This window comes from Molossus molossus, unplaced genomic scaffold (genome assembly GCF_014108415.1).
Source record: "Molossus molossus isolate mMolMol1 unplaced genomic scaffold, mMolMol1.p scaffold_m16_p_11, whole genome shotgun sequence".
Classification (NCBI taxonomy): domain Eukaryota; kingdom Metazoa; phylum Chordata; class Mammalia; order Chiroptera; family Molossidae; genus Molossus; species Molossus molossus.
The window spans coordinates 79014843-79041922 of record NW_023425346.1 but is presented as its reverse complement, the minus strand read 5'-3'; the positions used below and the strand labels follow the sequence as shown (position 1 = coordinate 79041922).

Sequence of the window (27080 nt, the reverse complement as noted above, 5' to 3'; positions counted from 1 at the left end):
ATCTTTGTCTTGTTCCTGATCTTAGAGGGAAAGCTTTCAGCTTTTTACCATTGAGTATGTTAGCTGTGGGTTTGTCACATACGGCTTTTATTATATTGAGGTATGTTCCTTCTATGCCCACTTTGTTGGGAGTTTTTATCATAAATGAATATTGAATCATCTTACCCTTTATTAAAGGAGATTCAGCAGTATTTTTTAGTACGATATCTGCATTTTTTAGTGGGTCCATTTTTCTATGAAGATTTTTAAAAACTCTTTGATATTCTAAAATTTAACTGTAACATTTTCCCAAAATTTAAGTTTTCTCACTGAAATTTTTTGATGTGATGATCTCTTGAAAGACTTATAGAAATATTTCATATTACCTATCTATTGTCTGTGTGATTCAGTGAATTTTGTTTCATATTTCACTTGCTTGGTTCTCATTCTAATCCAAGATTGGAAGGAAAGCTGCTCTCTTTGCAATTAGTGATGCTGTAGCAAAGATTAAGTTAATGAGTACCTCTCTGTGCTCAGAATAATATATGCCCTTTTGCGGTCAGAAATAAAATAAATGGTGCTGGCTTCAGCATCACATACACTAAAATTGAAATGATACAGTGAAGATTAGCATGGCCCCTGCACAAGGATGACACGCAAATTTGTGAAGCATTCCATATTTTCAGGTCTTCAAAAAAGAAAGAAGCGCCCTGGCCGGTTTGGCTCAGCAGTTGGAGCGTCGGCCTGCGGTCCAGAGAGACCTGGGTTCGGTTCTCGCTAAGGGCACGTGCCTCGGTTGCAGTTTGTCCCCAGCCCTGGTTGGTCGTGCAGGTGGCAGCCACTCGATGTGTCCCTTTCACGTTGATATTTCTCTCTCTCCCTCCCACTATATCTGAACAAAAAAAAGGAAAAAAAAGGAAAAAGAAAGAAGAAATATAAAATAATTCTATCTGGATTCTTTTTTTTTTGCCTTTTAGGGAAGTTTCACTTATTGTTTAAATAAACAAACGTGTAGTTTCTTTTCCCCAAAAAACATAAAGGACAAATGTAAATGAAAAGAAAAGGGGTTTATAGCAGGTGGTTGACAGAAATATTTTAATCTAAAAAGATGGAGGAGCCTGGCCAGGTGGCTGTACTGGTTAGAGCGTTGCCCTACACACAGAAAAGTTTCAGGTTCAATTCCTAGTCAGGGCACCTAGCTGGGTTGCAGGTTCCATCCCCAGTCGGTGTGTACAGGAGGCCACCAAAGTTTCTCTCACATCAGTGAGTCTCTATCACTCTTCCTCTCTCTCTAAAATCAATAAACATATCCTCAATGAGGATTTTAAGAAGTGCCCGGCTGGTGTGGCTCGGGTTGAGCTTCGACCTATGCACCAAGAGGTCGCCAGTTCAATTCCCAGTCAGGGCACATGCCCAAGCTGTAGGCCAAATCCCCAGTGAGGGCCATGGAGGAGGTGGACAATTGATGTTCTCTCTCATCGATGTTTCTATCTCTCTCTCCCTCTTCCTTTTTTTCTTTCTAAAATCAGTAAAGAAAAAAAAATTTAATTTTAAAGAGGTAGGGGATGGAATTGGTTAATATTTTATTCCTTTTTTTCTTTTTTAATCCTCACCCAAGGATATTTTTTCATTTATCCTCAGATAAAGTAGGAGGGAGGGAGAGAGAAACAACGATTCTAGAAAGATACATTGACTGGTTGCCTCCTGCATGATCCCGACCAGAGCCGGGGACCAAACTGCAACTTAGGCATGTGCTCTTGACCAGAATCGAACCAGCAACTTCAGTCCATGGACCGATGCTCTAACCACTGAGCAGCCGGCCAGGGCAATATTTTATTCTTCTTTTAACCTTTTTTTTTAAATCCCAGCCGAGGACTTTTTTTCGTTTTTTGTTCAGATAGAGTGGTGGGGGGGGGAGAGAAACATCGACATTAAAGGGACACATTGAGTGGTTGCCTCCCGCATGACCCAACCAGGGCCAGGGACAAACTACATCCAAGGTGCCTGCCCTTAGTGGGAACCGAACCCGGGTCTCTCTGGACCACAGGCCAATGTTCTAACCGCTGAGCCAAACCTCCCAGGGCTAACCTGACTTTTATTTAAATTTTGTCTGTCACTAAAGAGCACATGATGTGAACATAAGCTATGAAGAGGAGTGAAAATGATTTTTGGGGGTAGTTTATGCCTTTAATGTAACTGAAAACTTTGCTTTGCTATAGATGAGAGTTTTGCTGTTAAGCACAACAAAGAATTTCTCCTGTCAATGGCCAACAGAGGAAAGGACACAAATGGTTCACAGTTTTTCATGTAAGTATTTATGATCTGATAGCTTAAAATATTTATTTTTGTATGTGTCATTTCTCTCTGTGCCTGCCCTTGGTCCTTCATAAATAAAGGAGGGCCCCATAAGAGGGAGAATTTTTAAAGGAGGGAGAATATTGTTGAAAAGGGATTTGAACTCCTAAAGTTTTCAAATGGTGAAAACTTATCAAGACAGAGGAGTCAGTTTGAAGGGGTGGTGTTTCCATTGACCGTATTAGGACAATTTGAACATCAAAATAATGATAGCATCGGATTATCAAATAAAACAAATTCTAGAGTCTGTATAGATACAATAAATAAGTGATTAATGGGAGAAGTAAAAACTATTCCTTAGTAGAATGTCAACTCATAAATGTAAAAGGAATGCTAGAGTAGAAGAACCACCATTTTGCAGCCATCTCAGTAATAATTGATTCAGGAAAGTTATCTATAGGTGATAAATTTAGAGGCCATATTTAACAAGGAACAGGATATTTAATTAGAGCAGCTCTCCATAAATTACTTAATTGCAAAGAGTAAAATACAGTCAATCTCATTATTAAAAGATTCTGTGTATGTGAATTTGCCTACTCACTAAAATATATTTATAACTCCATAGTCGATACTGCGGATGTTTTATAACTCTGACTACAAAAAATTTGTGACCAGATCTCTTGTCAGCAATGCATATTTTTTATCATGTTTTACAGTTACAGATTTTGCTCTCTCTTTCAAGAGCCTTATACTCTCCTGATCTTAAAAAAACATAATCTCTCCGCACCATGTGTATTTTAGTGTTTGTTTTGTTTTGTTTTGTTGTTATTGTTAATCCTCATCTGCGATATTTTTCCATTGATTTTTAAGTAGAATGGAAGGGAGGGAGGAAGAGAGAGAGAGAAAAACAAACAAACATAGATATTGATTGGTTGCCTCACACAGCCCGCGGGGCCAGGGACTTTGCAACACAGGCCAAATCTGCAACACAGGCCCACCCTCTAAGCACTGAGCTTCCTCCAGCACACTCCTAAACATGGATTGAGCCCACAACCCAGGCATGTGCCCTGACCAGGAATTGAACCAGCAACCTTTTGGTGCATGGGACAATGCCCAGCCAACTGAGCCACACTGGCCAGAGCATGTTTAGCTTTTTGAGGAGACATCAAAATGTTTTTCACAGTGGTTGTATCATTTTATGTTCTCACCAGCACTGCACAGAGTTCCCATTTTTCCATATTCTTGTCAACACCCTTTTGCCAATATGAGAATCACCGTGAATGAACTGTGTGATTGCTTTAGGGATTGCAAATAAATTCTAGTGAGCAAGTAAACTTGCAAATGTGGAATCTGTGAAGTGAGAATTGACTATATCTAGATGCAAATTATACACACACACACAGAGTATAACTACATATATGGTGTATACCTAGGTTTTTACATTTCTCGGTGCTTTTAGCAAGTTCAAGTAAACATGGCTATTATAGTAAGGAAAATAATGGGTTATTAGTTTTAAAAGTAAGGTGAACTTTCTTTTTAATTTTTTATTTTTTTATTCTCACCCGAGGACGTTTTTGCATTTATCTTCAGATAGAGCTGGAGGGAGAGGGGGAGGGGGAGAGAGGGAGAAAAACATCAATGTGAGAGAGACACATTGAGTGGTTGCCATCCACACAACCCCAGCTGGGGCCGGAGACAAACTGCAACCAAGGTACGTACCCTTAGCGGGAACTGAACCTGGGCCTCTCTGGTCCACAGGCCAACGCTCTAACCGCTGAACCAAACTGGCCAGGGCTGAATTTTTTTGTTTTTAATTTTTTTTTTCTTTATTGGTTTTAGAGAGAGAGGAAGGGAGAGGGAGAGAGAGATAGAAACATTGATGAAATAACATTGATTGACTGCCTCCTGCGTGGCCCTCACTGGGAATCAGGCCCACAACCTGGGCATGTGCCCTGACAAGGAATCGAACCAGTGACCTGGTACATAGGTCGATGCTCAACCACTGAGCCATAGTGGGCGGGCAGTAGGGTGAACTTTTAAAACTACATGTACATGTTAGTTAGAATTTTTTTAATAGTATTGTGTGTGCTTTAACCAAAGGTTTCCTTAAATTGTTTCTACTTCCAAATTTCTAACATCTTTTTGATAAAAATTTTTTTTAAATAATGTCTTATATAATGCCCATCTTCAATTTATTGTACCAGTATGTCCTAGTAGGTACTTGAATATCAGCCTTCTTAACTACAAAGCTTTAAAGACTGATATGGAAAAAGAAGGGATTTTAAAAAATATATTTCATTTGCAAAAACGGACAATTTTTTGTTGGGATTTTGTCCAGAGTTTTAATCAAGATCTTTTTCTTCAACATGAAGTTTACTTTGTGACGGGGTAACAAACTCAAAGGTTATGTTACAGGTCTTGGGCAGTAACATAAGCAAGTAAAAACTAATGGGACAAGAAACTAAACTTTTGCTTTTTGTATTCAAGAAGACAGGGATTCTCAGCCTGGCCATCTATTTCGTTGTGCTGGGTTCCACATCTTTCAGGTTTTCAAAAGGTCTGAACTGTGGATTTTTCTGTGAAAATATTAAAAATGTTAAATGTTGGCAGGTCACTTAACAATTTATAAACACTATATGGATAATTTCTGTTCAGGTTCAACAAAAAAATGTGTGAGAGGCATCAGAATATGATTTGTGCTTTAACTGTTTAAAATGTTAAGATCAAAAACACTGTTGTTAAACCTAATCTAATGGAATAGTTTGGCAAATTTTGATGTCCATACAATAGAACATTATACAACCACGAATATTCAGTAAGAACCCAGTCACATGAAGGCCATATGGATGGATAGCAATAACACCAAAATGTTCACTTTAAATACATGTACGTTTTCAACAATGTGTAGATATTTTTATAATCAGAACAAGTTTTTGCAAATTCACTATGTGGAAAGCATTTCCACTATTCTACTTAAGGTTAATGTAATAAGAGTCTATTATGTTAAGGTACATATGATTTGTTTGTTTGCAACTTTGTTTCCAATGCAGTTATTTTCTTTTCCTTTTTAGAGATGCTAACTTTGTTTTTCTCTGACTTTATTTTTATTCTTCTGTTTGATGATTTCCAAAAGAACAACGAAACCAACTCCTCATTTAGATGGGTAAAGATTATTTTAATTCATTTTATAACCTACTTTAAATTAATACTTAAAATAAGAAGCTTTTATTTAATCACTTTTATGTGACTCTTTAGGCATCATGTTGTTTTTGGGCAAGTGATTTCTGGTCAAGAAGTTGTGAGAGAGATAGAAAACCAGAAAACAGATGCAGCTAGCAAACCATTTGCTGAGGTGCGGATACTCAGTTGTGGAGAGCTAATTCCCAAATCTAAAGGTAAGAATAGTTGCATACTTCTGATAATTCTTACACATACAAAACAAGCAGACACTCTAAATAGTTGACATAAGATTCACACTAAAGTGAATATAAATAAATATGAGGTTTTTGTGTTTTGAATATATTTTTGTGTTTTTAAAATATGTTTTATCTTCAAATGCTCATTTACCATGGAACTGCTTAACTTTTTTTTTATTATTAATTTGCAGTAATTTGTCCTTCTGCTTGCACCTTTTTTGTTTTTTTAAAAACAGTTGTTTCAATAGCATGGCAAATAGATACTTTTCTAGGGAAAGAGACAGTGGAAAGAAGATGACAATTGAAGAGAATAACAGATTAAGAAACTGTAGAGAAATAAATGATCTCCCCTTCATGCACTGCTCAGATCAGAAGCATCTGGCATGTTTGAGAAACTTCTTTTACTTAGTCAAGAACATTTGAAGTTAATGTGATTAATAGTTTGGTATGATACTATCTGAAATGGTAAGAACTTTTAAATATTTTAAGTCTTTATATTGCATATCAAATATGTAACTGCTACCATTTATTACAGATAATTGGGTCTAGCACTCTAAAATAATGGGATTCAAACTTGTGTAGAAAGCAATAAAATATTGAACTGACTTTTTATTCTTACTAGTCTAGAGACCAGTAACATCAATACTTAGTTTCTCATGGTTAACAAAGGGGTGAGAGTCATCTATAATCTTTTCTGATCCTCACACTAACCCTATAATATTATTTCCCCTATTTTACAGATGAATATACATTTACCATATCAGGGAACTAGGCCTCAAACTCAAGTTTGTTGGCTCCAGATCTAGAGCTCTTTCTATTATATCGTTAATTCATCAGTCTTTTAACATTTCTTTTAGAATTGCCTTAAATAGAATATTCTGTTCTCAAGTTTTAGGTATATTGAGTTCTGCTGTAACATTTAGAAGTATGCACATTTTGTTTTGTTGATTTTGAAAGACGGTCTCTGCATTTAATTTTGATTCTGATCGTTTCCTTTTCTTGTCTGTCATATTAAACCATTGCAGGAATATATGTTACAGTTCATAATGGGACTGTGTATATAACTCCTTGGTGTTCATGAGTCTGGCTATCCTTATTTACAAACAACAGTATACACATGCTTTGTGTTCTTGAAGATTTCCTTAAAGAATGAGGTGTTGCCCTGGCCAGTGTGGCTCAGTTGGGTAGAGCGTCGCCCCGTGCATGGAAGGGTTGCAGGTTCTATTCCTGGTTGGGGCACATCCTGGAGGCAACCGGTTGATATATCTCTCTCACATAGATGTTTTTCTCTTTCCCTCTTCTTTCCTCTCCCTAGTGTCAATGAAAAGCATATCTTCAGGTGAGGATTTAAAAAAAAAAAATGAGGTGTTGAGCATTTTAATTTAAAATTTTTTTTCAGTTACAGTTGATGTACAATATTACATGAATTTCAGGTATACAAAATGGGAATTAGACATTTATATACCTTATATGTTATTTAAAAGAAAAAATTAAAATACCATCTATATTAATGTTGCAGATTTTAGGCCCTGAACGTACTGATATTTAATTCTTCAATGTTTGTACAATTGCAATATTTTGGTTTTAAGATACAATTTTTTTCCCATATCATCTAGGAAACCTTCATCTTTTATTCTCTATTAACATCTAGTTTTGTTTTTCATTAGTTTTTTTGTTTTTTGCTTACATTTTGTTGTTTTTAAGGTCTCTGTTAGGATCTGTTCTCTGCTTATAAAAGTTAAGAATGCTGTGTGGTTTGTTTAGAAAGAGATTGAGGTAATTTTTTTAAAAAACTTACATTTTATCCCTGGCCGGTTTGGCTCAGCAGTTAGAGCATTAGCCCACAGACCAGAGTTGCTGGTTCCTATTCCCATTCAAAGGAAGTAACCTTGGTTACAGGTTTGATCCCCAGCAGCCCTGGTCAGGGTAGTGCAGGAGGCAACCAATCAATGTGTCTTTCTCACATTAATCTTTCTCTCTTTCTCTCTTTCTCTCTCTCTCTCTCTCTCTTTTTCTTTCTCTTTCTCCCTCCCTCTCTCCTTCCCTCCCATCTTCTCACTCTATGTAAAAATCAATGAAATAATATGCTTGGGTGAGGATTAAAAAACCCCAAAACTTAATTTTAAACTATAAACAATTATAGACGCTAGTAATTTTGGTGTAAATATTTGGGGGGTGGGTATTAAAATGTCAGTGTTTGAATATTTGCTGAAAGAATGAGAAAATGAATGTCTATCCCTCTTTATATATTACTTGTGCCCTTTCATTGTATTGTCGCTTAAAGAGATAAATACCAATTTTGCCCGTGCTGTAGTGGCCAAAAATTGTGCTGAAAGTTGATGTTGTATCCTGGTGTGTGTTTTCAACCTCATGTTAAGGAAGCATACCTTATCAGTTTCAGCAGTTGGGGGAGATTTGGCCCTTTATTAGTGTTTTCCCCATAGTTCCTGAAGAGGTCAGATTGTTTCCAGCCATACCTCCCATGCCTATGCTATGTGGATAACATTGTGGAAAGAGGAAAAGATCTTTATCTTTGAGATCACACATTTTGGCATCTGTTATTCTACAGTTTTTCAATTATCATTCAGAACATTGGCCAAAATGGGTTTTGTCATGCATCTATATAATCTTTTTTTTTAGGCAGAGCTGTGTCTTACTTTCAATTTATATATTTCATGACCTCCTTACAATTTTAGATTGGGAATAGTCAAAACACTTGGTGCAACACTGTGGTGTTCACCATCATTACATTTAAACCTATTTGAGAGAGGGACACCCCAGTTTAAAAAGAAATAAATACAGGATCTTTTTTTTTCTTTTTCTAACTTCCTGAAAGAAAACAAAAAGACTTCTGAAGAAATCTGACTGTCTGGGCCCACCTGTAAATGTTCTTGGTGAGTCTGGGCAATCTTCTTGGGCCTTTCTCCCTTCTGCTGTTGTAAGATGGAAATTCTGCTTTTTTGTGGCTGTTTGAGTGTGCTTGAGAAGGTTCAGAGTCAAATAGAAGAACCTTCAACAGATTCTGAGGTGGCACTCTGGAGACTAATATAAACTGCATCCCCTGTAGACGTTTTCAAGGGGCCTGGTAGTAGAGGATAGAACAGAGCTCCAGAGAATGAAACTACTACCTTGATTAAGGTATTTCCTGTTTTGTTTTGTTTTGTTTTGTTTTGTTTTGTTTTGTTTTGTTTTGTTTTTCAGGAGTTGGCATGATCTCAGGTTCACTTCAGTTATTAAGAGAGGTCTGTCCACCATAGCCATGCAGCAAGAGACTTAATCATTGCTATATAGGGGAGTACACAGAAACACAAGTTATGAATTGTGGCAAAATTGCAATAAATAAATATATGAGCACAAATTGAGCATGTATGTGATAGAAAACAAAATGCTTGGCAGTACAGAAAGAAGAACACAGTAGAGGAATCAGCTGGTAAATCTTGTACTTAGAAGACAGCAGAGAACACCAGAGACTTGTCTCTATGGTGACAGGGTCCCATTTTATTGTCCGTATTCAGGAATTAAGAGCCATGGTGCCCTGGCCGGTTTGGCTCAGCGGTTAGAGCGTCGGCCTGCGGTCCGGAGAGACCCGGGTTCGGTTTCCGCTAAGGGCACGTACCTCGGTTGCAGTTTGTCCCCGGCCCTGGTTGGTCGTGCGGGTGGCAGCCACTCGATGTGTCCCTTTCACATCGATGTTTCCCTCTCTCTCTCTTCCTCTCTCTCCCTCCCACTCTGTCTGTACAAAAAATGGAAAAATGTCCTCGGGTGAGGAAAAAAAAAAAAAGAGCCATGGTGATGGTACCTTAACTGGAAAATAGTGGAATGTTAAATTTAGCAATTGTTTGAAAGAGACCAGTAATGTGGGATCAAAATATCTAAAGGAGACCTATTTGAGGAATCGTTCTCTTTATTTAAAAATTTATTTTGATGATGGTCTAGAAATTTTCCTCAATATAAAGGTCTTGTGTGAAATTCATTCATATAAAATCTATAGATCTCAAATAAAAATATAAGGCAGCATTTTCTTTCTTTATTGAATTTATTGGGGTTACATTGATTAATAAAATTATATAAGGCAGCATTTTCTTACCTTAGATTTTTTTAAGTAAGGTGTTCTGGAGTTTGTTGTTAGTAAAGTTAATACCTAATTAGTAGGATTGCACCGCATCCTACCCCATCCCCCCAAAAGGTCAGTGAACAGGTTTGGGGAATTATTTTATGTAGTGATACATAATCTAAAATAAACTAATCATAAATGGCCCAAGAATTCAAAGTGTTACTCTTCTTTTTAAATCCTCACCTGAAGATATTTTTCCATTTATCTTCAGTTAGAATGGGCTGGGGGTGGGGGGGGGAGAAGCATCGATGTGAGAGGGACATATCAATTGGTTGCCTACTGCATGACCCCAGCCAGAGCCAGAACTGAACTACAACCAAGGTACATGCCCTTGACTGGAATTGAACCCACAACTCTTTGGTCCACAGGCCAAGGCTCTGACCGCTGGGAAAACTGACCAGGATGAAAGTGTTATTCTTTATAATTCCTTTTTATCCATTTTGATTAACTTGCATTATAGTTTTGTTTTTAGTACTGTTTCATTTTGTCTTAAGGATACTTATGCTTATAAAAGATACTTTGAAGTCTATTTTATATAAGTTGTTAGGAAGTGTAGGGTTTTTTGGAGGAAGGGATGAAAACAATTGTCATACTTAGAAGTTTAAATTTTTCTCTCTTTAGTCATGGTTGGTGGCTTAGTTGGTTGGAGCATCACCCCAGTTGGTTGGAGTGTCATCCATTGTCCTGTATACCAAAAAGGTTGCAGGTTCGATTTCCAGTTTGGGTGCATAAGGGAGGCAGCCGATCAATGTTCTCTCTCTCTCTCTCTCAAGTCAATAAACATATCCTTGGGTGAGGATAAAAAAAAATTCTATTTTTAAATTTAGAACATTTATTTGGTTCAAAATTTAGAAACCATAAAAAAATAAAAAATAAAGATAGTACAGTTGTCCCTCACCACTTCATGCTTTGACCTTTGCGGCTTCACTGTATCATAGGTTTTTCAAATATAGTACTTTATAGTATTTGAAAAAACCGTGATAGAGTGAAGCTGCGAGGGTCGAAGCGCAAAGTGATGAGGGATGACTGACTCTACAGTAAATAATCCTACTTCGTGGAAATTCATTTATCACAGTAGAGTCTGGAACTGATTAACCGTGATAAGTGGGGGCCGACTATAAATGTCTGCCCATAAGTTCCCATTCCCACCTTTTGTATATAATTCTACATGTATTTGAATGTTCATATAAGATAAATTTCTAGAAATGGAATTAACAGATTATAGGAGTCATACATTTGTAATTTTGGTAGACATTGGCACTAGAATATATGGAAATAAATTTCTGTGTACCCTTTGCAGAACCACGTATTATCAGACTTTTTTTTAGTATGTTTTTTACTGATTTTAGAGCGGAAGGGAAAGGGAGGGAGAGAGAGATAGAAACATTAATGAGAGAGAAACATTGATCGGCTGCCTCCTACACACCCCTTACCAGGATCGAGCCCACAACCTGGGCATGTGCCCTGACCAGGAATCGATCCTGCAACCTCAGTGCATGGGACATTGCTCAGTCTACTGAGCCACACTAGCTGGGCATATCGATCTTTTTAATCTTACTTTTTAATCTTTGCCAGCCTAGTAATCGCTTTTGAAAAAGGTAGTTTTAATTCATATTTCTCTGAAGTGTTTGTTAGCATTTCTTAAAACTTCATTTATATTTATTTTTACATTAACTGATTACTAATTGCTATTTCCTCCTAGTTTTACTCATTCTATTGTTCTTCCTTTCTGAAATTTCAAGCTTCCTGTTAGTTCCATTCTGTTTGGAGAACTTTCTTTAGCCGTTTTTAAAATGGTATCTCTGCTGGTAACAAATTATCTTAGTTTTATGCAAATGTCTATATTTAGCTTTCATTTGATGGGTATTTTCACTGGTATAGAATTCTGGGCTGATCATTCTTTCAGCACATAAAAAAGTGTTATGCCATCTTTCTGGACTCTGGTTTCAAATGAGAAGACTTGTCTTTCAAATCATTAGTCCCTTATAGATTATTTACTGTTCCTCTCTATCTGCTTTCAATATATATATTTTTTGTCTTTAGTTTTCAGAAATTTGATTTTAATGTGTCTTAGTGTGAATTACCTAGATTTTATTCTGTTTTAGCTTTGCTTAGCCTCTCAAATATGTAGGTCTGTACAATGGGCCAAATGGGGGACATTTTCTGGCATTATTTTATTTATTTTTCAGTTTCAAATTTTTTCACTTTTTCTAATTCTGACAAAACAAATGTTACACCTTTTGTTTATTGTTCCACAGTTCTCTCAGGCTCTGCTCATTTTTTATTATATTTTTCTGTTGTTCAGATTGAATAATTTCTATTTTTGTTCACTAACACTTTCCTCTGCCAGCTAATACTCTCTGCTATTAAGCAAGTTTAGTGAGCTTATTGTATGTTTCATTTCTAAAATTTCCACTTGATACTTTTTATCTTTTTTTCCTGAGATTTTTAAAACTTTTCATTTGCTTAAAGAGTATTAATAATTGTATTTTGAAGCATTTTTAAGATGGCTTCTTTAAAATCCTTGTAAATTCTGCTGAGTCTTCTGGATGTTGACTTTTTTTTTTGGTCTTTTCTCATTAAATTGTGATTTTCCTGGTTCTTAATATTATTAGTGATTTTTTTTTTTCAGTGTCCTAGACATTTGGTGTATTATATTATAAGACTCTAGATTCTCTTTATATTTTCTGTTTTATCAGACATTCACCTATTTAGGTTTAGCATGTAGGTTCTGACCTACTTTTGTGGACTGTGGTTTCAATGACAGTTCAACTTTCAGAACCCTTGCAGTGCTCTTCTGGCATACTTCACTTGTGTGCTACCCAAAGGGCCTACTGAAAATCTTGATGTAGTCAACACTAATTTAATTCTCAAACCTTTTGCTGTATTAGTTCTGGTAAGTTTCACTTGGGCATCTGCCCAGGACTTCAAACTGTCCCTTTCTCCATCTTCCTTCTCTCTAAAATCCATGTCACTTGCCAGTACAGGGATAGGTTTCTTACTTGGTGCCCATTGAAATCACTCTGGCAGGAGTTGGGGGGAGTAATAGGTGGTATATTGGACATCCAAGTTCTCTGCTTTGACTCTGCTGATGTAGCAAAGAGGGAATGGGTGAACCTTTTTTTCCCTTTTATTTACTTAGAGTAGGGCAGGCATTGCTAACAGTATTTTATTTTTTTTAATCCTCACCCAAGGACATTTTTGCATTTATCTTCAAATTGAGTGGGAGGGAGAGAAGGAGAAAGAGAGTGAGAGAGAAACATCGACATGAGAGAGACGCATCCAGTGGTTGCCCCACACACAACCCCAACGGGGGCTGGGGACAAACTGCAACTGAGGTATGTGCCCTTAGCGGGAACCGAACCCTGGTCTCTCTGCTCCGCGGGCAGATGCTCTAACTGCTGAGCCAAAGCAGCCAGGACACTAACAATATTTTTTGTTGTTTTTGTCTTGCTAAGTCATACTTTCCTCAGTCCTTTGTCTAGAGAGAGCTTTTCTTAGGGCTTTTAAAAAACAAGATCCCATTGGTATTTCTGAGTTGCAGGTTTCTCCATCATGAAGTCTAGGGTGTATGAGAGGCAAATTGAAAACTACCGTGTCATCCTCAAGAGATCCTTGGTAACTCTGCCTTCTTTCTACCTTTCAGTCTTTTATGTTTGTTTTTTTTGTATTATGTCTAGGGTTTCTACTTCTACAGGGTGGGGCAAAGTAGGTTTACAGTTTATTTTTGTAGTATTATTTATTATTGTATTATTTTCCATATAAATAACTATAAGCCTACTTTTGCCCCACCCTGTACTTAGCAGGATGTCAGGGAGAGACAAATCTATTTCATCTTGTTCAGAATTGCTCCATTTTACTTTGTGTAAAAATCTGCCCTTTTAAAATACAGAATATACTCATCCTTAAATGTTGCCTATAAAGGACTTTGTTCTATGCTTATTAGCATTTTAAAGTACTCTACAGATGTTCTACTTTTTCCTGACTCTGTTTCTAATTCTAATATAGTCATTTCTGCTGTACTGCTTATTTTGAAAATGTACATTTGCTCCATTTGATTGATAAATTAGAAAAGAATTTGAAAATGTTTTTAATGATTTTTTTAGAGAGAGAAAGGGAAAGAGAGATAGAAATATTGATGTGAGAGAGAAATATCTATTGGCTACCTCCTGCATGCTCCCCCACTGGGTATGGAGTCTGCAACCTCGGCATGTGCCCAGACCAGGAATCAAACCAGAACCTCTCAGTTCTTGGGACTAATGCTCAATCCACTGAACCAAAACAGCCAGGCTAGAAGAGAATTTGAACACACCAATTTCACCTTTGCCTATGCAAGATCTTGTCTATAAGAAACACTAAGTGAATGCAGAAAATCTTACCAGCTGAACAGCTTTATAGGAATACACAAAAATCTCATGCGCACACCTTAAACATCTAAGCTACCTCAGTTCATCAAGCCATACCAAAGCACAATCTGCTAAAACTTTCCAACTGATTTCAGATAACTCTTGTTCCACTACTTTACAGTAACTCTCAAGCTGCAGCCCCTCTGACATTCACTTCCACAAGGAAGCCCGAGGTCTTTTTAAGAGTAAAGTGTCTTGTTTATTTTATTGATATAGTTCTTAACCATTTCATATGTGTAAAACTGCTGCGATTGTAAGTTTCCTATCTTTTTTTAAAATGTGTCACTGAAGTTTTGTGTTTTATTTTTTTATCCTCACCCGAGGACATTTTTGCATTTATTTTCAGATAGAGTGAGAGAGAGGGAGGGAGGGAGGGAGAGAGAAACATTGATGTGAGAGAGACACATCAATGGGTTGCCACCCACACAACCCCAAACAGGGCCGGGGACAAACCACAACTGGGGTGTGTGCCCTTAGTAGAAACCGAACCTGGGACTCTCTGGTCCACGGGCCGACGCTCTAACCGCTGAGCCAAAGTGGCCAGGGCTCACTGAAGTTTTTGTATTTTGTGCCCCAACCTCATTTTTCCCATAAGCCATGTGGTTTTATTGTGCAGTTTTTCATGGCACAGTAATTTATAGGAATACATGTGTTGTGTGACAAAACTGACTGTAGTTTTACAAAGCATTTCCAGTTTACTTTTGTTATTTTGACTCTTAAATTTGTATTCAATTTATAGTCAGAGTTTCTAGAAAATTTGTTGAGCATATATTTTCTGCTGCTGTTTGCTATTGAATTCACACTTATTGATCTTATTTTCCAAATAGATTGTAAACTCTTGAGGACAGAGCACATGTCTTATAAAGTTCCCTGTGGAACTTGATCTACCCTACTATTCTTCCTCTCTGTGTCTCGCCATCATGTTGAGTATATGTCTAATACTAATCAGTTAAACACACTGATTTAAGAAGTATATAATTTCAGTCAGATTCACAGTTTGTCTAAATCATATTTTTAAATTTAGGTTAACACGGATTTTTAAACTAAAGCTACATTCTATCTTGCATTGATGTTGTCATGTCTCTAATTTTTGTCTTTTTAGTCATCTGTTCTTTACTGCTGTGTCTTTTTCAGTCATATTCTTTTTTTTTCTGAACAGATACATAGGAAAATAAATTAAATTTTGCACATAAAACAATACTGATAAATATGAAAAAGGGGGACCTTTTTAACTCTAGTACTTTCTAAGCTCTGTTCCAAGGCATCTTTTCTAAAGCACAGTTTTTTTCCTTTTATAGTTGATGTCATGTGATACCCAAGTAGATTATATTACCTTAAAAATAGTTATAATCTCTCCCTGGCTGGTGTGGCTTGGTTGGTTGGAGCATCTTCTGTGCACTGAAAGGTCCCAGGTTGGATTTCTAGTCAGGGCACATTCCAGGGTTGCGGGTTCCATCCCCTGTCGGGATGCCTATGAGAGACAACCTTTCGATGTGTCTCTCTCACAGTGTTTCTCTTTCTCTTCCTCCCTCTCTCTCTTTCTCTCCCCCCCCCCCCCCACCTACTCCCTCCCTCACTCACTCTCTCCTTCTCTAATTAAAAAATAGTTACCTTTTTCTGGCCTTCTGTGACTGTGATATCTTGCTTTACTCAAATATTTTTTTGAAAAGCGATGTAAATTTAATAATGGTGTTGAAACACATTTAATACATTTGATGGGGAGAGTGGGCTTCCTTTTTGAAGAAACAAATTGCAGTATATTTCTCTTAGGAAAGAATCCCAATGCAAAATAAATATAAAAGTTACAACTGGTGAATAGAGCTTTGTTAATCATGGGGTAAAGCATTACTATATTTTTGTCAAGTAATTTTAACTTATATTTTGTGCTTATGTGGAATATTTTTATTTTACTTTCATATTATGTAGTCTCAGATATTTTTATTTAGAGTTATACATATTCACTATGAATTTATTTTCTTTCTTAGATTTAAGTCTGACCCCCCACCCCCACCCCACCCAATATAATATCCCTCAGGTTTTTAGTATATATAAGTAGATTTTTCAGGTTTTGCATGTTTGCATATACTCACTCTGCCTCACCAGCAACAGTGGTCTTGGGTTCAGATTAATAATTGAACTCATGGGACAAGATAGGCTTCACTCAGCAGTAAGTTCATTTACCTTTAAGAAATAATACAGGACAGCCCTGGCCGGTTTGGCTCAGCAATTAGAGCATCGGCCTGCGGTCCAGAGAGACCTGGGTTCAGTTCCCACTAAGGTCACGTACCTCGGTTGCAGTTTGTCCCCGGCCCTGGTTGGGTCGTGCGGGTGGCAGCCACTCGATGTGTCCCTTTCACATTGATGCTTCTTTCTCTCTCTCTCTCCCCATCCCACTCTATCTGAACAAAACATGGAAGAGTGTCCTCGGGTGAGGATAAAAGGGAAAAAAAAAGAAATGATACAGGACAGAAAACAGCATGGCTTATACAGCATCAACATAGTGGAGACCTCATAAATTCCAGGCAGAACTTGCATATGTCTCAGGTATCTCACACTTGATATATTCATTGTCTTGAGGAACACAACTGGGTGAGGAAGCCATTACCTTTGGGGCCCCTTCCGCTTTTTTACCTTATTCCCATTCTTCAGTTCAGCAGCATGTCATAGAAAAGCTATCTTGACCGTGAACTACAAGTCCTTAACCAAGTATATAGTAACTTTTGCCAGATTCTCACTTATCTTGGATTAGTACACACCTATAAATTTTGAACGAACAATTTCAAGAATGATTTGGCCAAGTACCAAATCCTTAGGTGTTCCAGAGGCTAAAAGGAAAGGTTATAGACCAGCAGTAACAAAACACCCATGTTCATTACCCAACTTTCAACAATTAATTCATGGCCAGTCTCTTTTTACATATTCCTGGCCAGTTCACCATTTCTTGTTATTTTAAAGCAAATTCTGGGCATAACATTTTATTTTATTTTTTTAATTTTTTTGTTTAACTCTTACCCAAAGATATTTTTACATTTACCTTCAGACAGAGTGGGAGGAACATCCATTGAGAGAGACACACCGGTTGGTTGCCACCCGCACGACCCCAACTGGGGCTGGAGACTAACTGCAACTGAGGTATGAGCCCTTGATCAGAATCGAATCCTGTACTCTTTGGTCTGCTGGCCGATGCTCTAACCACTAAGCCAAGCCAGCCAGGGCCACATGTTTTATTTATAAATATTTTATTATCTCTAAAAGAGACTCCAAAAGATAAACAATACCATAATAATATGATAAATACCACAATAATAATAAATACCACATACACATTTCTGCATATAAAATATTCTGAAAGTATTCAAATTTTTTATTGTTTCATTAATGTTAATTTTTTTAATATTTGAATCCAAATATGGTTCAAACATTGGGGTTGGTCTTGTAAGTCTTGTTTTTGTATTTAATAGATTCCAACACCATCTATCTCCCTTTATATTCCATTGAAATTTATTTGATGAGCTGCCTAGGTTATTTGTCCTGTAGTAATTCCCAGTATTATACATGCTGGATTTTACGGATTGCACCTGTATATTATGTAATGTGTTACATGTAACTTTATAGTTCTAGAAAATTGATCAGACGCAGTTCTGATTTTTTTAATTCATTTTGATGGGAGCAAGATTCACACAGGACAGGTTATCTTTGTACTCTGCAGCAGCCATTGGTGATCAGTATGCCTCTTTAGTTATAAAATGATGATATTCAAATTCTGATTTCTACATTTATTCCTGAAATACTTTTGATAAAGCGCATGCTCACTTCATCCACTATTTAGTTAGCAAGTAGCACAGTTCAAATAGAAAAAGCAGGATAATTGTTTGGTATTTTATTTACCAATGTCATTATTAACTAATGGATTCTAATGTCATTGATGTGTTCCAGTTTATTGTAGTTATCCATATGTATATATCGGTGGTGTCCCATCTTTGGCTTGAATTCCCTCTTTAAGTCTTTCATGGTTTGAATTAGAATACCATTAGGCAAGTCAAAGTCTATCCAGTTTGTCATATCTTCCCCAGTTCCTGTTGTATTACACCTGATTAAGTTCCCTTATTTATGTTAGTTGCCTAGTCCTTAAATAATCTGAGTTTTGGGACCCCTTTTAAAATTATTACTTCCTTAACCCAAAGTAAAATTTTGATTTGAAAAAATTTTTCGTAGAAACCTCAAAATATAGTTATTAATTATTGGCAAATGACTACCCTCTGTTGTCTCTTCTTCAACTAAAGCTGCATTTCTTAATCATTAGGGGATTGCTCAGACATGGAAACATAAGTCTATGATAATGAAATCATGTTTCTTATTTTTCCACATTCATGCAAAGTATTTTTTCTGCTATTCCTCTCCTCCAGTTTTACCTGCAGTCTTGATAAGAGAAAAAGTCAAATACTACAAGAAGATTAGAATTGGGACTCTTAAATGTTACTTCTGTGCTATTTTTTTTTTTAACTATGTTATCAAATGTTTCCTAAAATCAGTTTAGTTTATTGTTTTAGATTTACCTATTACTTTTCCAAAATTTTTTGTTTTAAGAGATACAATTCTTACCCGTGAATATGGAGATTTGGTTTCTAAGCTTGACTCTTGACTCCTTTTCTGTACACACCCTCTGTTCAAATAGCTGGATGGGCTAGGGGTTAAGTACTAGACTTAGAAAATATAAATTTCCACTTAAAAAGTTTGTCTAAAGATCAAAAACCTTTTTTGTTTTTTTATGAAAGCTAAGAAAGAAGAAAAGAAAAGGCATAAATCACCCTCCTCCTCCTCCTCCTCATCCAGTGACTCAGATAGCTCAAGTGATTCTCAGTCCTCTTCTGATTCTTCTGATTCTGAAAGTGCTTCTGAAGAGAAATCAAAAAAAAGAAAAAAGAAACATAGAAAAAATTCCCGAAAACACAAGAAAGAAAAGAAGAAGCGAAAGAAAAGCAAGAAAAGGTCTTTACTTTTTCAATACTAAACTTATATTCTAATTTTCTCCTGTTTATAAATAAATCTGTTGGGATTTTTGTATCAATTATATAGGAGCATTAAAATAGAAATATTTTTTAGCATGAAGTATAGGACCCTTTTGATATTCTGCAGTCTATAGTTTAAATTTGAGTACATTCATTTCCATTTTCAGCGAAACCAGTTTATTTTGTCTGAACTCAATGAAATTATGCTTTTGATTTATAGGTTTGTATTTATAGGAGAAATAAGGGATTAGTGAGAATTACAGAAAACCAACTATTTTTTTTCTTACTTTCTGTAGCAGTCTATCTTGCTTTTTTGTCCTTCATTTTCTTTGCTCCTATAAGGCCATAAGGATAGGAGGCAGATGTCACTGTATTTACTTTTTTTCCCATTTTGTCTGAAATAATGTGTTTGTACTAAAACTTGTCTTTATATACCTATTGCCTCTAAAACAGCTAATTTCTTTACCTGCATTTTAAAGTATTTTAAGTTTATTAGAGTACATTATCTACGGAGTTTCGTATTGTGGACCCATTTTAGTAGGAAATATTTTTTGCGAATGTGACAGTGGAAACATTTGGTTTTAATTTTTGGTTGGTTCGTTGGTTTGTCACAGGTACAGGATATATATATATATATATATATATATATATAGTGACATCTTAAAGGAAAGAAATACCAATAATTGAAAATTTGGGGTAGGCTTATAACTAAATGAAACGTTTGTTTTGTGTTTCTGTTAAGCGCATCTAGTGAAAGTGAGACTGAAAATCTTGATGCACAACCTCAATCTACTGTCCGTCCAGAAGAGATCCCTCCTATACCTGAAAATAGATTTCTAATGAGAAAAAGTCCTCCTAAAGCTGATGAAAAAGAAAGGAAAAACAGAGAAAGAGACAGAGAGAGAGAATGGTATGTGCATGGGTATATCTTGTAGTGCCCTATGGTCTTTACTATAGTCTCTCTTTAAAAAAAAAAAAATTTACTTATTTTAGACAAGATTTAATTGGTGACTTTGTCCCAATGTTGAAACCTATCTTTATAGGATAATGTTCATAAAGCTTCTTTTTGCTAATAACCACATAACTAAAAGGACAAATTAAATTCAAACAGATTTTGAGTGAAAGTTACTTTAAAAATAAAACGCACTGCAAATGCTAAAAAGATGTTAAGTGGAATTCTAAACCAATTCCATTTAAAAACAAGACATGTTTTACTGTTATTTGTAACGTTGAACTTTTCCTTTTTGAAATTAAGTTTATTGAGGAAAAATTTACATCAAATAAAAGGCACCCATTTGAAGTGTACAGTTCAATTATTTTGTATATCTTAAACTTTTTTTTTTTATCCTCACCTGAGAACACTTCTGCATTTATATTCAGATAGAGCAGGCAGGAGAGGGGGGGTAAGAGAGAGAGAGAAACATCAATGTGAGGGAGACACAACGGGCCGCCACCTATACAGCCCCACCCGGGGCTGGAGACGAACTGCAACTGAGGCACATGCCCTTAGCAAGAGCCGAACCCAGGACTCTGGTCCACAGGCCAGCGCTTTAACTACTGAGCCAAAATGGCTAGGGCTATATTAAACTTTTAAGCATGTAAAAATCGTTTCAATTTCTCTGATAGGGAAAAAACCAAGGTATGTGCCCTTGCCCCGAATTGAACCTGCAACTCTTTGGTCCATGAGCTGACTACCTACTTTCAAATTTTCTCTACATAAAAATTTGAAGTTTTTCTCTTATTTATGATCAGATGTATGTTATAAACATAATAAAATTCTGAGCAATTCTATGCTCTCATAATGTAGAAATGATACAAAAATAAATCTTAGTTATTTTAATATTGATGAGTTGGACTTTTATTTTTCCTCAACTATTAGGAAAGAATGTTTCTAAAGAAGTAATATGAAAGAGAAAATGTTTAAATTACTTCAGAGTGAACTTTTCAAATATAACTTGCATGGATATTGTTGATTCTAATCATTATTAGCTCGTTATTTGAAAATAGTTTTCCTTTTTGATATACACCATGATATAAACATCTTGCTAGTCTACCAGGTTGTTTCTGCTTAATTTACTTGAATTACACTTCTCTATAGTTTTATTACCAGTGAATAACTGCTCATAAGAAAGTTACTTTGAAAAAGATAGTTTTAAAACTATTCTCTTAATAGCAAGTAGCCTATTCTGAGTTCTTCTATGTTGATTTTCCTTAGCACTATCAAGTTAACATCTTAGTAATGATTATATAACAGTATTTCTCAACAGGACACAATTAGAATTTGGGGACAGAATAGCTCTTCATCATGCATTGCAAGATTTTAACGTTCCTGGACACTTAGTACCAATAGCACCCTCTCCAGACGTTGACTGTTAAAAAAATGCTCCCATACTTTTCAGATACCTACTGGGAACTGATAACATTCCTGGTTGAGAACCGCTAATTATGTACAAGATTTTAAGTTTATTACTTTAGATCAGTAAAGCTATGTTCCCGAGATTTATTTTTATTAAATAATGTGTTTTAATTTTCCTTTGCTTCTATCTAGTAATCCACCAAACGCCCAACCTGCTTCATACCAGAGGCGACTTCTAGTTACTAGGTCTGGCAGGAAAATTAAAGGAAGAGGACCAAGGGTAGGTGATTCTTTTCACATAAATCTTAATGTAGCATTTATCTTAAAATAATTTTAGAATGTTTCTTAACTATTTTACATGCAAGTAACTAAAATCTAGAGTGTATGTGGGTATTGAATTGTATTTTCATAGTAACTTGTTTTAGTACTTCCTAACTGAAAACCCAAAGAATGTTAATAGATTTTACATGTATATGATGTAAAATGAGATCTAGGTCTTTGTTGTGCCCCCTTGTTATTTCCTGGCCACTATATTTCTTTTTTTTTTTTTTTTATCCTCACTTGAGGACATTTTTTGGTATTTTGTTCAGATAGAGTGGGAGGGAGGGAGAGGGAGAGAAACATCAATGTGAAAGGGACACATCGAGTGGTTGCTACGTACACAACCCAACCAGGGCCGGGGACAACCGAGGTATGTGCCCTTAGCGGAAATAGAGCCCAGGTCTCTCCAGACCACAGGCCAACGCTCTGACTGCTGAGCCAAGCTGGCCAGGGCCTGGCCACTATATTTCTACTTTTGTTAAAAATTAACTCTATTCTTATATTTCATCCTCTTTCTTTCCAGCATTGTCCACATCAGAATTTAAATATGTACTGTATTTTCAGAATTTTAGAAACTTAGCTATATTTAATATGTTGTTTCTTTATTTCTTACTCATTTCTCAACCATTTGTTGTCTTTTACCATTCTGCTGAAAACAACACTTGCCATATGGTCAACTTCATGTCACAAAATCCAGTGGGTCCTCCTTTCAGTCTTTGTCTTGCTTAATCTCCCTACTTGTAATATTCTTTTCTCTCTACTTCCATTTTATTTTCTTCCTGTCTCTGGCCATTCTCTCTTGCATTTCCAGTGCCACTTCATATGAATTCTTGTACCCCACTTAAAAATTTTTTTTTAATGTTTATTGATATTTTTAGAGAGAGAGAAACATTGATGTGAGACAGAAACATCGATTGGCTGCCTTCTGCATGCCCCCCACCGGGGATCGAGCCACAACTTGGGCAGGTAATCGAACTGAGACCTCTCAGTCCAGAGGGTGACGCTCAGTCCACTGAGCCACAACAGTGGGAATTCTTACCCAACTTTTAAGTATTGTGGTACTACAGGATTCCAGCTCTTCTTGAGTATGCTCCTTGACATCTCATCACGCCCATGGTTTCAGTGGCTACCTGTATGCTGATAACTGTCAAATTTTCATCTGCTCTTCTTTTACCAAAGGCTAATTTGACAGCCATTTAATTGGTTAATGGGCACCTCAAACTCAGTATATACAGTGTTGAGCATAAGCATTTTGTCTTCATACCTGATCCTCCTTTAGATTTCCAGTCTCATGACAAATACTACTACCTATGCCTTTACTTAAACCTGAAGCCAAAGAATCATTTTGTTTTTCCCCTTTCTTTCCTACCATATATATCTTATTCATCTCCAAATCCTCTCAGTTTAACCTCCTAAATAACTCTGAAATCCATCTGCTTCTCTCAAACTCTACTCTGGTTCATTTTAAACTAATTCATTGTATATTCTCAGAACTATAAATAGCTTCCTAACTTTTCTCATGGCAGTTCTCACACTTTTTTGTCTTAGGACCTCATTACACTCTTAAAAATTATTGAGGAGTCAAAGAGCATTTGTTGATACGGATTATAGCTATCAATGTTTACTCTTCTAAAAATTAAAATAGAAGTATTTATTATTTTTATATGGTTTTATTGATTTTTTAATAGAGAGGAAGGGAGAGGGAGAGATAAAAATATCCATGAGAGAAAAACATTGATTGGCTACCTCCTGCTCGCCCTCTGCTGAGGATGGAGCCTGGAACCCAGGCATGTGCCCTGAATGAAACTCGAACCTGTGACCTCTTGATGCATGGATCGCCATTCAATCCACTGAACCATACTGGCTGGGCAAAACTGAGAAGTATTTAAAACAGAAGACTATAGTATATAAGCACATATTCCATAAGCTGTGAAAGCAAAGACATCAAAACATGTTGCTGCCCTGGCTAGTGGTTAGAGCATCAGCCTATGTACCAAAAGGCCACAAGTTCCATTCCCTGTCAAAGGCATGTACCTGGTTGCAAGTTCAATCCCCAACCTCAGTCAGGGTTGGTGCAGGAGGCAATCAATCAAAGTGTCTCTCTCTACATTGATGTTTCTCTGTCTCTTTCTTTCCCTCCCTCCCTTCCACTTTCTCTAAAAACCAGTGGAAAAAAATATCCTCAGGTGAAGAAACAAAACAAAAACATGTCATACTGTCTCTGAAAAAGTCAACTGTGTGATAATAAAAGAATGAAAGTGGAAATGGCAAATAATGTGATATTATTATGGAAATAAGTTTTGACCTCACAAATCTCCTGAGTCTTGGGATCTATAAACCATGCTTTGAGAATCACTGATCTCATCCTTTCTCTAAATAGTATCCAGAATGATTATTTAAAAATGAAAGTCTGGCCATCCTAGCACCATGGCCCAATTTGTCCATAACCTCTCAGGGAAGGCCCCCATGCTGGTAAACGCTGCTATGACTTGCTTGAAGCCTGGATTGGCCACAATTTGACACAATACTAAGGTTGAGCTGATTCCTCCAATCTCTGCTAAGATCCCTACAGCTATTCATAGCTTGAAAAAAATAGTCAGTAGTGCTCAAACTGGTAGTTTCAAACAGCTCACAGTTAAGCTAGTTCTGCTGAATTGTTTGGTGGCCACAGAGGTGTGGATGTGTTTTTATGTCAGCGAGAGATCATAGGCAAGCGTGGCATCATTGGCTGTAACATTTGAAGACCAGTCTTTAACATCTGTTTCTTTTTGGTTTATTATTTTAATGTTCTTGGACCAGGAGAGATCAAAATGGTATTTAAATAAAAAAGATGTCAAAATCAATGTTTTCTGTGTCAAACATGACATGGAAAGGTCAGTTTCTCTTGATATTAGGTTGGATTGTCCTTTGCTTTAATAACATTAACACAACTCTAAATGCATGTCTTTGCTTAGCCTAAAAATGGAAAGCATATATATGAATATACCAACCTGGTTCATACATTTATGAGGATAACGTTTTAATTTGAAGGTTGGAAATATGGTATTTTATTTCCAGAAAACTTGAGGCAAGGCCTTGAGAAAGCTAGAGCCTGCCGCAGGAGGAAAAATAGTAGTAATACCATGTACTAGAGTTAAATCACACCAATAAAGAATAAAATTTGGATGGTTTATCTCTGCTAAAATCAGAGAAAGACCTTTTTGACAATATCTATATCTGTAAATGTTGGGATATTTAGTGGGGTTTTTTGTTTTTTTGTTGTTGTTGTTTTTTTAATCCTTACACGAGGATATTTTTCTGTTTATCTTCAGGTAGAGAGAGAAACATCGACGTGAGAGGGACACATCAACTTGTTGCCTCCTGACAACCTGACCCGGGCCAGGGACACAACCAAAGTACATGACGTTGGCTGGAATCCAACCTGGGACTCATTGGTCCATGGGCTGATGCTCTACCACTGAGCCAAACCGGCCAGGGCTGGGTTTTTTTTCTTTATAACATCTTTAATGCCAAGTTGAGAGCTGGTACCTATGTTTTGATCTGGTTTTTATGTGTGTATCATTATTATGAAGAGAAGACTTTTTTTTTTTTTTTGTATTTGCCCCTAGTGGGAACTGAACCCGGGACACTCTGGCCCGCAGGCCGACGCTCCAACCGCTGAGCCAAACCAGCCAGGGCTGTGTATCATTATTTATCTGGTTTTATGATTTGTAGAACCTATCTTTGCTTAAATAAAATACCCTATAGATTTTTAAACAGGAAAATAAATAAAAATGAAAATTTAATGCCTGGCTGGTGTGGCTCAGTGGTTGAGCTTTGACTCCTGCACCAAGAGGTCACCAGTTCAATTCCCGGTCAGGGCACATGCCCAGGTTGTGGGCCTGAACCCCAGTGGGGGGCATGCAGGAGGCAGCCAGTTGATACTTTCTCATCAATGTTCCTCTCCCTTCTTCTGTCTCTAAAATCAATAAAGAAAAATAAGTAAATAAAAATGAAAATCTGATTATGTCACTCCTTTGTCATTGACCTTATGATAAATCCAGAATTGTTACCATGGCCTACAAGACCTCACAAAAACTGGTCCTTGCTTCCTTCATCATATTATCAAGTACTACTTTCCCTTGCAGTTTTTGTCTTTAGCCACACTGATCTGTCTTCCGATCATTTCTAAAACATACTATTTCTTTCTATCTTTGGACCTTCAAACATGGTATATTTCTTATGCCTTATATGTTCTTCTTCACCCACCTATCTCACCCCATTTTACCTCTTTTTTTCTCATGCTTGCCTAGGTAACTCCTCATACATACAGTTTTCAGCTTTTTTTTTTTTTTTAATCCTCACCCGAGGACATTTTTGGTATTTATCTTCAGATACAGCTGGAGGGGGAGAGGGGGGAAGAGAGAGAGAGAGAAACATCAACCGGTTGCCACCCACATGACCCCAACCAGGGCCGGGGACAAACTGCTGCCGAGGTACGTGCCCTTAGTGGGAACCAAACCCGGGGCTCTCTGGTCCGCTGGCCAACACTCAACTGCTGAGCCAAACCGGCCAGGGCTCAGCTTTTAATCATCATTTAACTTCACCCTTTCCCCATACTAGGTCACATATCTTTGTTATATATTTTCTGAGTGCCTTTTACTTCTTTTACATTCATTCTAATTATGGCTATGTATGTTTAATATCTATGATAATATGTCTGTCTCTGTATTCTCTTAGCCTTGTAGAGTGTAAGTCCCAAGGGAGCAAAATCAGATGTGTCTTGGCCCATTAATGTTTCCTCGGTATGTGTGGTGGGGTGATTGGCCATTCTAAGAGTTGAGTAAATACTGGTTGAATAAATGAGTATCTACATTTACCTAATTTTTTAATAATATGGGACTGTTTGCTTTGATACATCAAGAATACATACTTCCAAATTGGAGCTTGGCAATTTGTAAGAGTTCTTGCACCTAGTATGCTTTAGCATCACTTAAATAGGACAGTTACATAGAGAAGACATGGGTGGCTAGAGGTTCTGTGGTTAATGCTTCTAATTTGGAACTTACATTATGGTTCGAAAGTATTTCTGCCTCAATGATTTCCTGCCTTAAAGTTGGGAAAATGTTATTTATTTTAGAGGGCATAGTAATATCAGACACTTTATTTGAACCTAGAAATATATACACTTCAGCCAAAGTACAC

At 36.7% G+C, this 27080-nt stretch overlaps 1 protein-coding gene, 1 non-coding gene and 1 pseudogene across 3 annotated transcripts in view; all 3 read left to right on the top strand.

Annotated features, from left to right (window-relative positions):
* PPIG (peptidylprolyl isomerase G) overlaps nt 1-27080 on the top strand; it is a 31598-nt gene that overhangs the window by 2934 nt on the left and 1584 nt on the right. The window contains exons 6-11 of one of the 2 annotated variants that reach the window (XM_036254293.1): nt 2199-2286; nt 5408-5437; nt 5530-5669; nt 18986-19199; nt 19962-20129; nt 21768-21855. In XM_036254293.1, coding sequence (XP_036110186.1) covers nt 2199-2286; nt 5408-5437; nt 5530-5669; nt 18986-19199; nt 19962-20129; nt 21768-21855 — 728 coding nt within the window. Of the gene's footprint in view, nt 1-2198; nt 2287-5345; nt 5438-5529; nt 5670-18985; nt 19200-19961; nt 20130-21767; nt 21856-27080 lie in introns of those variants that run through there. The other variant, XM_036254295.1, reaches the window with a different exon arrangement.
* Nucleotides 557-663, top strand: LOC118625984. Its single transcript, XR_004958817.1, has one exon. It is a non-coding gene; the product is annotated as a U6 spliceosomal RNA (small nuclear RNA).
* On the top strand, nt 24236-24637 carry LOC118625367 (annotated as a pseudogene).